The sequence below is a fragment of the Labrus bergylta genome, chromosome 12 (assembly GCF_963930695.1).
Source record: "Labrus bergylta chromosome 12, fLabBer1.1, whole genome shotgun sequence".
Lineage (NCBI taxonomy): Eukaryota > Metazoa > Chordata > Actinopteri > Labriformes > Labridae > Labrus > Labrus bergylta.
Window position 1 is genome coordinate 9,526,167 of NC_089206.1, and position 11,839 is coordinate 9,538,005.

General features: G+C 38.3%; 2 protein-coding genes across 3 annotated transcripts; both read left to right on the top strand.

The window, feature by feature from the left end:
• Window positions 1-1,543: 1,543 nt before the first annotated feature.
• Window positions 1,544-6,707, top strand: LOC109977018 (acidic mammalian chitinase-like). Of its 2 annotated transcripts, XM_065961051.1 has the most exons (12): window positions 1,544-1,605; window positions 1,925-1,990; window positions 2,085-2,114; window positions 2,217-2,421; window positions 2,842-2,898; window positions 3,017-3,182; window positions 3,305-3,429; window positions 4,225-4,348; window positions 4,445-4,627; window positions 4,759-4,875; window positions 6,069-6,201; window positions 6,300-6,707. In XM_065961051.1, exons 2-12 carry the CDS (start codon window positions 1,966-1,968, stop codon window positions 6,605-6,607), a joined length of 1,473 nt encoding a protein of 490 aa, XP_065817123.1. In that variant the 5' UTR covers window positions 1,544-1,605; window positions 1,925-1,965; the 3' UTR covers window positions 6,608-6,707. The 2 variants fall into 2 exon arrangements, with proteins under 2 accessions (XP_065817123.1, XP_065817124.1); XM_065961052.1 differs by lacking the exons at window positions 1,544-1,605; window positions 1,925-1,990; window positions 2,085-2,114 and having other exon boundaries at window positions 2,223-2,420; window positions 2,840-2,898.
• A 146-nt stretch (window positions 6,708-6,853) lies between these two features.
• LOC109977019 (chitotriosidase-1-like) lies at window positions 6,854-10,177 on the top strand. The gene is made up of 11 exons (XM_020626925.3): window positions 6,854-7,278; window positions 7,346-7,372; window positions 7,499-7,703; window positions 7,786-7,842; window positions 7,931-8,096; window positions 8,178-8,302; window positions 8,370-8,493; window positions 8,653-8,835; window positions 8,930-9,046; window positions 9,127-9,259; window positions 9,372-10,177. The coding sequence occupies exons 1-11, from the start codon at window positions 7,116-7,118 to the stop codon at window positions 9,644-9,646; spliced, it is 1,575 nt and encodes a 524-aa protein (XP_020482581.2). The 5' UTR covers window positions 6,854-7,115; the 3' UTR covers window positions 9,647-10,177.
• Window positions 10,178-11,839: the final 1,662 nt, after the last annotated feature.

Below are 11,839 nucleotides of genomic sequence, written 5' to 3' on the forward strand. Positions count from 1 at the left end.
GTGCTTTGTCTGCCCCCAATTTACAACAATCATTTTGCTTATAATGTTTTGAACAAAAGCATGAAGTGCTTTAAACTGTTGTCCTGCTATAAATAACACAAGACTAAAAAAGCAATGTTTTTCAGGATGAAGATGGAAGCATAGAAAGAAATTTGATATTTTTAGACTCATACTATGCTTTGCAAGGGCTAATCTAGATATAAACATCTATGATGCTTCAAACTGTGGTCAAAAATGTAATGAGTATTAGTTAAACCCATTAAAAAGATGTCAAGATAGAATGAAAAAAAGATTTACATCTTTGATGTGAGCATTTGAAACCAAACTATGGTTATGGTAAGTTTGAATATTGAATATTGAAAATCTTTTCCACTGGTACTGTTGATCCTAGTTGTCACGTTGGGAATTGACTTACATATCATTGACAAAGCGATTGATTGAGGAAAATAATAGATGAATCAACTATCACAGTGCTGCTACTTGTCTAGCTGATTTGTTTGAAGTTTTGTATGAATGGAGTAAATATATGAAAGTCCTACTGTGGACAAACACAAGCCAATTTAACTTAAGTCCAAGACAAAGAACATTTTTCTACAACCTGACTGATAAGAGAAAGGCTGTAAGCAGTAGGACATCAAAGTCAAAGTCAAAGTCAACTTTATTGTCAATTTCAAAATATGCCAGACATACAGTGGAATCGAAATTGCGTTTGTCTCCGTCCCGCGGTGCAATTCAACCAAAATAAGGTAAAATAAGATAAGGTAAAATAGATAAAATAAAATGAGGTAAAAATAAGATAAATAATATTTACAGTAATAAATTCTAAATTTTGCAAAAGGTACAAAATGGTAAATTAAATAAATTAAATAAAATTTAAAGAAAAAGTAAACTTGTGCAATATGTGCAATGTGCAGTAAACTGAGTGTACTTTTGAATAGTTAGCTTCAGAGTTATTAGTCCAGAGTTCTGTAAACTTGTGCAATGTGCAGTAAACTGAGTGTACTTTTGAATAGTTAGCTTCAGAGTTATTAGTCCAGAGTTCTGTAAACTTGTGCAATGTGCAGTAAACTGAGTGTACTTTTGAATAGTTAGCTTCAGAGTTATTAGTCCAGAGTTCTTGGTGGCAAACGGGAGGGGGTTTCAACGTCCAGTGTTCGTGGGGGCAGAGGGGAGGGAAGGAGGGAAGAACCACAAATGTTACCGTGAATTATTTTGATCTAAGGCACAGAAAGGTTCTGTTGTTTGTTCTCACCATGGTAACAATGTTAATCCGAAAGTTACATAAAAAACAATGAATCGGTTATTTATCAAGTTTGTCTTATCTGCATGAGTTGACCTGTTTGACTTCACAGAGGCAAGTGTACATAACCTCATATCCTTTGGCCATAAAAAAAAAAAAAACCTACGCAATATCATCACTAGTCATCTTCTGATGATTTACTGCCGTTTAACATGATCACCTTCACAGAGACAATAATCCTCCTCTGGAGCATCCTTTAGACTTCACAGGCATGCAGCCTTTGTACCTCTCTTATCATGGCTATAAAATACAGGACTAGCTGGAGAATCAGACGCAGATCCAGCCAGCCAGTCGCCTGGGAACAGGTAAGTCATTAGTACACAGAGGTTTTGGAAGCTTTGGTATCTGTTACTAGTAAAAAGGTTTGTGCACACCAGGACAAAGTTGACAAAAATAGAAGCACTATGGTGCAAGATATTGAAATGTTTTGATGAAGCGTATTTATAATCTTAGAAAGAGAAGAGGTTGGTTGTTGAAATAATCACAATGGTTCAATTTTCATCTTTTTAATTCTGATTATCTCTCCTTAAGTCTCTCTGGTTAAACAACCTGTTAAGTAAAATCTTTTGAATGATTATTTTTTGCAAGATATTATCAAAGAGCCTGACACAAAAATGTATATAGTTTTTCAGGTCACTCTGTGAAAAAGGCTCGCTTAACACAAGATGGCTCGACTTTCGATCTTAGCTGGTAACCTTCATTCCTACACTTTATTTTCCACTTATTTAAAGGTAGTAATCTTGTGAAGAGAAAAAACTGAAATCAACTGTCTTGTCTTTTTTAGGATTGTCCCTTGTGATGTGCCTTCAACTGGGTATGTATTTCAGCTTCTAACCTTTCCAAATGTCACTGAAAATGTCTTGGAAAAATTGAATACAATAGAAATTGAATGATCATTTCTTACCCTCTCTTGAAGTTTCTTCTACCAAACTGGTGTGCTACTTCACCAACTGGTCCCAGTACAGGCCAGGTGCTGGCAGATACATGCCATCCAATGTAGACCCCAACCTCTGCACACACCTCATCTACGCCTTCTCAATAATCAGCCCCTCTAACGAACTGTCTACTTATGAGTGGAACGACGACGTCCTCTATAAATCTTTCAACGGACTCAAAAAAAGGTGAAATGTTTCCACCTCTAGTATCAATCTATCCTCAGTCATATCTTCAAGTTATTACACCAGCGGCCATGATCATTTGGATGTTTAAGTGTCTTTGGGTCAGTGGTAAATTCAATTTTTCCATACATGGAGATTTTTGAATTAAAAACTGGTTCGCTAAGGGAATATGCAGTTTAAATTGTTTCTATTTACTCAATAAGCCAAGGACAGCTTTTTTATTTGTACAGCAACACTAAATACCTTTTTAATTTTTGGAAATGTGTCCTTAATATTTCTTGTTAATCTTTACTGTTTTTAATATTCAGAATGCTCCCCTACATATAATACAAATGTCGACGGTATGACAAAGACTATTTTGAACTGACCTGTTTTGTAACTAGTCTTGGTAAATTTTCATGTTTTGGCTTCTGTCTTGCTCAGAAACCCCGAGCTGAAGACTCTCCTGGCTGTTGGTGGCTGGAACTTTGGAACCCCACAGTAAGTCCACAACAGCTATGAACCACGAGGCTGATTATACTGATTACATTATCTCATGAAATGTTAACATTTTCAACAGACAAGCTAGAAATGTATTTATTTTTTTCAATGTTGACAGATTTACCATCATGGTTTCATCCTCTGCCAACCGCCAGACATTCATCAGGTCTTCAATCAAATTCTTGAGAATGCACGGTTTTGACGGGCTAGACCTGGACTGGGAGTACCCCGGAGCACGAGGAAGCCCCCCAGAGGACAAGAAGAGGTTCACAGTGCTCTGCAGGGTCAGTTTGACATTGGACACCTCACATCTCAACAGAACAGACCGAAAACTAAAAGGATTGTGTTCTGAAATATACTGCTTTGTTAATATTGTAAGGGTGATATTTATCTTTTTTATTCAAAGGAATTACTGGCTGCCTTTGAGAAAGAAGCAGCTGAGACCAAAAGACCACGACTGCTGCTCACAGCTGCAGTGGCTGCTGGGAAAGGAAACATTGATAATGGATACGAGATTGCTAAAGTCTCAAAGTGAGTGTCAGTAACGGAGGGCTATTTAGCCATTTAGGAAAAAAAGGGCAGTTAGAGTAATATTAATTACAATAATAAAAAAATACAATTTATTTATAACGCACTTTACATTTGAAGCAAATCTCAAAGTGCTAGAAATAAATGGTAGGTAGGGTAGCTATATGCAAATCAGATTGTGTAGGGAGCAATAAGCAAACTAACATTAATGAAATGTAGTCACAATAACAATCACAAGGTGTTAAAGCTACTCAAGTAAAAAACAGACCTACATTTATGCATTTTACACAATGATAGCCTGATAAGTTCCTTGATGGTAGGTTTTGGTAACTTGGGTCATAAACACCCCAAAACAAATGACTAATTCAATATATGTGGAAATTAGACAGATACAATCACAACTATAGAAAGGTACTTCTACTGTAAACTCTTTAAGTAGATTGTAAATTCAAATGCATGCATACAGAAGTCCCCTTTTTTTTAATAAAATGTGTAAACTTAGGGGGAAAAAAAAGAAGGAAAGTTTATGCAAAAATATCCTGTTCATTCCTCGTATGACATTTTAATGCATAAAACGTGTATTATTAAATACAGATGTGTATCAAGGTTTCCTTAGAAGAGTATCAACAAATTGCAAGGAAGTGTGAATTGTCTGGGGATATTCATCATTTGTGAAAGTTTGGACAGTTCACACATGATAAACTTCTCAGCCTATTTGTGGTGTAAAATGTGTAAAAATAGGTGGGTTTTTTCAAATGTATTTTATATTTTCTCACATCATCATGCTGTGTCTTATAGGTTCTTGGACTTTATAAATGTCATGACCTATGACTACCACGGAGCCTGGGACACATTCACAGGTCACAACAGCCCTCTGTACGTCAGCTCAGGGGATCAGGGTGAACACATCTTCTACAATGTTGTAAGTAAAACCAAAAAATCCTATTCTTGTAACGAAATGTAACATGACATTTCTTTGCATTTTATATGTAATCTCTGTGTTTATTTAACCTCACAGGACTTTTCTATGAATTACTGGGAAAAAAAGGGCGCTCCTCTGGAAAAGCTCATCCTTGGTTTCCCTACGTATGGTCGCACATTTCGCACAACATCACTGGCTCACAGTATTGGAGCACCAGCCAGCGGACCGGCCTCTGCTGGGCCTTACACCCGGGAAGCTGGATTCTGGTCCTACTATGAGGTCAGTGAAAGCAGCATTTAAAGACATGTCAATTTAGTACAACACTCTAATGAAATGGGGAGATGTTAAAGACTGAGATATCAAAAGTATTTTTAAGGATGTTTTAGTATATTTTTCTTCTGATTCTACAGATTTGCACTTTCATCCAAGGAAGCAGTATCCACTGGATTGATGAGCAAAGTGTTCCCTACGCTATTAAAGGAAATGAGTGGGTTGGCTTTGACAACAGGCAGAGCTTTGAAATCAAGGTAATTAAGAACTTATATGCGTTCACATCAATGGAGATAAAATTATAATGCCAATGTATCACTTTCTCTATGTTCCTGCTATCACAATATTGATTTGGCATTGAGTAAAGATGACAACAACAAAGCTGTTAAACACAATATTTAATACATTTGAATGAACAGAAGGTGGCACTGTAAGATGACAAATATGGCCTCAGGTTTTCAGTCTTCTGTAAGTGGTTGTTCATGAAGCACCTAAAAGAGATAGTAGGTATAGGTTGCAGTCGTGCAGCTTAATTTATAATTCCACTCCTTTTTGTAGCCATGCGTGTACATTTTTTTTCGAGGTGAAACTCCAACTCCATGTTGACACAAAGTCTGCAGTGTGCACATCCAAAATTATTCAACAGATGCTGCACAATAACATTACTTAACTTGTGATTTAAAGGAGACACCACACCTCTATGGAAAAACAGGTTGAACTTGGCACACTTGAACTTGCTATTAAAATTCCTATATCAGTGCTTTAATGTATTTTCATTTGTTAGTTTTTCAGATTAGGTTTTTATGTGCAGTCCTGTATATGATTTTTGCATCTTTTGTCACATACGTTGTGTTTTTGTGCTCTAAGTGGAAGGCAAATTCTCCTAGGGGCGATAAAGTTTTCATTCATCATTCAAACAAATGATTTACAATACACGTATTTCAAAGCGCTATATAAGCTCAAGTCCATCTACCATTTACCATTTATTCTGCTCTTATAGAGTGATTTTATTTTGACAATGTACAAAAATCTGAGTTTGAAATGTGACTTCATTGACTTTAAATCAGCATTGTGTGCAGATCTTTTTATGCTTTTTACTCATGCATGAAGCAATGTGTTGGTCCTGTTTCATGGTGTCAGCATTGTGACACCCACTTACATTTTTTAACTGTAGCACTTTCAATTCTCTTGTAACTGACCCAGTTTACAGCATTTTATATGTTCATCTTATGTATGAACAGACACTCTGCTTTCCATAAAAAATAAAAAATAAAATATATTTTTAAAGTCAGCTTCTATCCTTGACTTGTCTCTGGAACAAGTAAAAAAATAAAGATACAAAAATAAAATAAATAAATATAAAAAATATTTTACATTGGTAAGAGTTGTCAGTATTGAAATAGCAAACCTGTAAATAACCAAAGTACTCTCTGTTCCTGATTTTCCACAGACAAGGTATCTGAAAGATAACAAATATGGAGGAGCCTTCATCTGGGCTCTCGATCTGGATGACTTCTCTGGAACCTTCTGTGGACAAGGGCCCTATCCTCTCATTGGTTATCTGCGCTCTCTTCTGAATTCAGGTAAACTGGTCCCCAACACCTGGATCACATGTCAAAGTGAAATCATCTGGACATAAAGAAAAAAATCTCTTGACTTAAAATATGTTTTATATTGCCAGACCTTCCACCTTCACCTCCTGTAACCACACGTCCACCTGTGATCACTACGAGCCGCCCGGGCCACGGCAACACCACGCCTGCTGCAACATCTGCTTCTACCGCTGCTCCTACAACCACCACTGCTCACACTACAACCTCAGCAGTTGCTCCTGGAAGTGGTTTCTGTGGCGGGAAAACAGACGGCCTCTACTCAAATGACAAGGAGAGCGGCTCCTTCTATCAGTGCGTCCACGAAACCACATACCTCCAGAAATGTCCAGCGAATCTTGTGTTTAGTGAAAAGTGTAAATGCTGCGACTGGGCTTAAATAAATACCTCATTCATGTAACAAAACTCTGTGATTATTTTAAATACTGTTTTAATGTTGATTATGGTATTTTTCTTTACATTAAAAAAGTCTGATTCCCCTTTTCGTGCATGATTGTGACAAAGCAGTAAGTGCACTGAAAACAAAGGAAAGACTCGACAATAAACTGATTTTCTTATGTACAACATCGAGAGAATACTTCTTAGCTAAATGGTCTCTATGGTCTTGACTACTAACTCTACTGAGGCACAAGAGTGTCTGATTCAAGATTTGTCAGAAGAGGTTTTATTTTCTGGCAGGGCACTAACCCTTGACATTCACTAAAGCTCTACCATGTCAGTCTAAAAAAAATTGTCCTGATGTCCCCCTTATTATCACAAACCTCTATTAAAAGATCTAAAAGGTGGAAGATGCTTTAACGTCACAAGACAAGAAATTAGGTGTTTGAAAAATGTAGCAAAAACAAACAACATTTGTCAGGTCCAATTTTTAAACCAACTGTAGTTATATGACTAAAATGAAGCAACAGCTTTGTAAACACACTCTGGGTCAAACAACTTGTTCCTGGCTAATGATTATCATGTTTTGTGTAAATTTATCTTCAACGAAGGAAAGCTTTTCAGGACTCTGTCTACGCACAAACACCATGAGCAAGTTCATTCTTCTTGCAGGTAAATCACATTTATTCAAACAGTTTGAAAATATTTGATGTGTTCTAATGAATCTGTCATTTTAAAGGTTTCTGGCTTTCCTTTGGAAGTTTGGGTGAGTTCATAATTTATATGAAATGTAAATTTTCGTTGGACTTAGAAGCGACCAAAATTGATAAATGACCTGACATTGTTTATTCCTCAAAGATGAATAAAACCATACTTGTTTGTTCATGTTTAGTCTCGTCCACCAGACTGGTTTGTTATTTCACCAACTGGTCCCAGTACCGACCTGGCAATGGAAAGTTCATGCCTCTAAATGTTGATCCCAACCTGTGTACCCACCTGATCTACGCATTTGCTGGTATTAATGAAGCAAACGAGTTGGTCACCATCGAATGGAACGATGATGAACTTTATAAATCTTTTAACGGACTCAAACAGAGGTCAGCCTTTAATTTTCAAACACTATGCTAAACTGTATGAAAAAGAACCAAAGCATGTTTACTCATTTGTGTACTCCCATAGGAGTCAAAACCTGAAAACACTGTTGGCAGTCGGAGGCTGGAACTTTGGAACACAAAAGTGAGATATTCATCTTAAACACAATGGATAAAGATCTGTATATTTAATTCTTCATGGGTGCACTTTTCTTCCCCAAAATGATACCTAGGTTCACTACAATGGTGTCAACGCAACAAAACAGAAATACATTTATCCAGTCTTCCATCAAACTACTGAGAAAATATAGTTTTGATGGACTCGATCTGGATTGGGAATATCCTGGTGCAAGAGGAAGTCCTCTGGAGGACAAGCAGAGATTCACACTGTTGTGCAAGGTAAGACGCAGAGTTACTTGGGTTTAACTAATGTTTAACATAAGCCATGATGTCCATTTCTCATGATTCTGTGGTGTGCAGGAGCTCCTGGAGGGTTATGAGGCTGAGGCAAGAGCAACAGGGCAGGCCAGATTATTGATCTCTGCTGCTGTGGCTGCTGGAAAAGGAACCGTTGATACTGGTTATGAAATCGCAGAGATGGCAAAGTAAGCCAAAGTTTTACAACTCACATTGTTTCCATTATTACTCTTTCATCATCTTGCATTGTTTCAGGTACCTGGACTTTGTTAATGTAATGACATATGATTTTCATGGCACCTGGGAGACTGTGACAGGACATCATAGCCCATTATACAAGGGATCTCAAGACATCGGGGACCATGTTTACTTAAATACTGTGAGTACAGGGAATAATTTAGTAGCTCCATCATCAATGTAATGACATCCTTTACAGTCCTCTAATGCCAACTGACTTTTTCCTCAGTGAGTGCAATATTATCCATTGCATTTTTTCATTTCCACATGACTTCTGTCCAACTTTTCATTGACATTTTAGGACTTTGCCATGGGGTATTGGCGGGACAAAGGAACTCCCGTTGAAAAATTAAACATGGGCTTTGCAACATACGGGAGAACATTTAGACTGTCTGGTCAGTCCAGTCAGGTTGGAGCACCTGTCAGTGGTCCAGCTGCTGCTGGTGCTTTTACAAGGGAGGCCGGCTTCTGGTCCTATTATGAGGTGAAATAATCAAAAATGACGACAAAATTCATGATCTTGTAGTCACACGGCTTAAATAAATTGATCGTAAAATTTGAATTAAATGTTGTTTCAGATTTGCACATTTCTCCAAGGGGCCAGTGTCTACTTGATTCAGGACCAGAAAGTTCCATATGCTGTAAATCAAAACGAGTGGGTTGGATTTGACAACAAAGAAAGCTTTGAGACCAAGGTAGTCATGTGTCTTTTAAACATTTTGGTTACTAAGGAAGTTCAATGTGAAGGTTAAGTTAAAATGTTGCTTTTGTTCAGGTGCGTTACCTAAAAGACAACCAATTTGGAGGAGCTTTCATCTGGGCTCTGGATCTGGATGACTTTAATGGACAGTTCTGCGGACAAGGAAACTATCCACTCATCAACCATCTCCGCTTACTTTTAGCTTCAGGTCAAAAGAATTATATATAGCTGGTTAAAAGATAATTATATAATCCAAAGGTTATCTATTTCTTGACTATTGTTAACTTCAATTATACTAATAAGTTACTTTTTTTCCACAGATCTACCTCCCCTTTCCCCTACGGAAACAACCCCAAATCAGGCGACTCCATCTACAAGCAAAGAAAAACCTGACAACAAACCTCAGCCCAGACCTACAGTCACAACTTCATCCACAGTCCCAGAAAACTTCTGCGCGACAAAGACTGGTGGTGTTTATGCCAAACCAGATGCCCCTGGTTCGTTTTACAACTGTGCCAATGGCATCACCTGGATCCAAAACTGCCCTGCTAATCTGGTCTTCCAAGAAGCCTGCAAATGCTGTAACTGGCCCTAAAGCTTGAATATCATTTAAATTGCCACATAAAAATAGGAAACACAAACCCTAATTCTAATGACTTCGACATTGACAAGCTAGAAACAGTCGGTCAGGTGCAGCCATGTATTCATGCAGACTTCTCTAACTTCAACACTTCACAGCTTGCTATCAAGGGACAGCAAACTGTTGCTATATGAAATTATTTACCACAGCCCTGTAATAATCTGCTATAACAACCTGCTCACTATTTATGAACACTTACCTTACACCTTCACTCTTTTGAATGATCAAAGGTGCTTTTAATGTAATTTTATGGGTATATGTTGTTTTTGTTTAACAGTGAAGGTAGAAAAAAAATCTAAATACTAAAGTTCCTAAAATGCTCAATGACATCCCTGAATTTAGATCCCTTAACACAAAACCAGAGGCTGCCATTAAAGATATGTTGGATTACTATCATGCCCACATAAGATGTTTGCTGACACTGTTGGTGAATTTGTTGATGCTATACAATTATATGTGGTCCAAAATAAAGCTCATCATGATTTATTGCTGGTGGAAATGTGAGTCACTGCCTAGTTCCAGAGTTCAAGGGTGAGTCTTTCACCCCAAACTGCATGGCTTTCACAACATTTCAAAGCTTACTTAGGTGAATGTCCTGTAGGTAGCTTTGTAACTGTGACCGGAGAGACTACCTCTCCAGTTACATATTCCGTATTTACAGGGAATATCCACCCCTGAAAGCGTGAATAACTGACATACACAAGATAAGTTGTAGGCCGACTGCCCAGATATCCTATACATTTATGAGACCAGTGCAATATCACTTAAGTTTTTCCTGATCAACACTTGAGTCTGAGCAACCTCAAGATTAAGAGATAGTCTCTTCACACAGAGAACCGGGGTTACAATGTAACCTAGCCTAGTTTCTAGCATGTTAACCCCCCAGCAACTTATTCAACATGTTCAAGGACTCTGTGAGACACCTCATGAAGAATATAATCAATCTTACAATCCTGACACTACAAACAAATATACAATATTTACACCCCTGAGCTCCTCTTGTGGAGAGAAGAAAGAATAAAGTTCATATTTTTGATCAGAGAGAACCTTATGGAGAAAGGCTGGATTAGAATGCAGCACTACATTCCCTTCGTCCGATCTAAACTTGCAAAGCTCCCAATGGACTGATGAGATGAGATGAGATGAGATGAGATTCAACTTTATTGTCATTACACATATACAAGTATAGAGTAACGAAATGAGGTTTGGCATCTCACCAGAAGTGCAAATAAGCAGAAAGTGCAAGAGTCTGTGCTATGTACAGTAATTACAAAATTTACAGATGTAGACTAAAAAAAGTGAATTATTAGGTATATATGGATGGCTGGATTAATGGGATGCTATAAATATAAATAAATGCTATGAATATAAGTGTATTCTTAGGATTATAATATACAGATTAAGGTGCAGTGAGCATGCTATACTAGTTTACAGATAATATAAAGAATATGGACATAATATGAACATACTATAATACAATAATACAGGTGGATGAGAGATGTGTGTGTGTGACCAAGAGGAGTGGTGGGGGGATGATGGGTGTGAGGTGATATGCAGGGGAAAGGGGGGGGTCAGCAGGGGGCGGAGAGAGAGAGGGAGAGAGAGAGAGAGACAGAGTTCAGAGTTCGGGGGGTAGAGTTCAGTAGAGAAACAGCTCTGGGGAAAAAGCTGTTCCTCAGTCTGCTGGTTCTGGTCCGGAGGCTTCTGAAGCGCCTGCCGTAGGGCAGGAGGGTAAACAGTCTTTGGGCAGGGTGGGAGGAGTCTTTAAGGATGCAGTGAGCTCGCCGCAGACAGCGTTTTCTTTGGACATCCTCAATGGCAGGAAGTGGACACCTTGTGATGCGCTGGGCGGTTTTTACCACCCGCTGTAGCGCCTTACGGTCTGCGACAGAGCAGTTTCCGTACCAGACTGAGACACTGCTGGTCAGGATGCTCTCGATCACACAGCGGTAGAAGTTCATCAGTACAGCTGAAGACAGGTGGTGTCTCTTCAGTGTCCTCAGGAAAAAGAGGCGTTGATGAGCCTTCTTAACCAGACTGGAGGTGTTAGTGGACCAGGAGAGGTCCTCTGTGATGTGGGTCCCCAGGAACTTGAAGCTGGAGACACGTTCAACAGCCATCCCGTTGATGTGAATGGGGTTGTGCGAG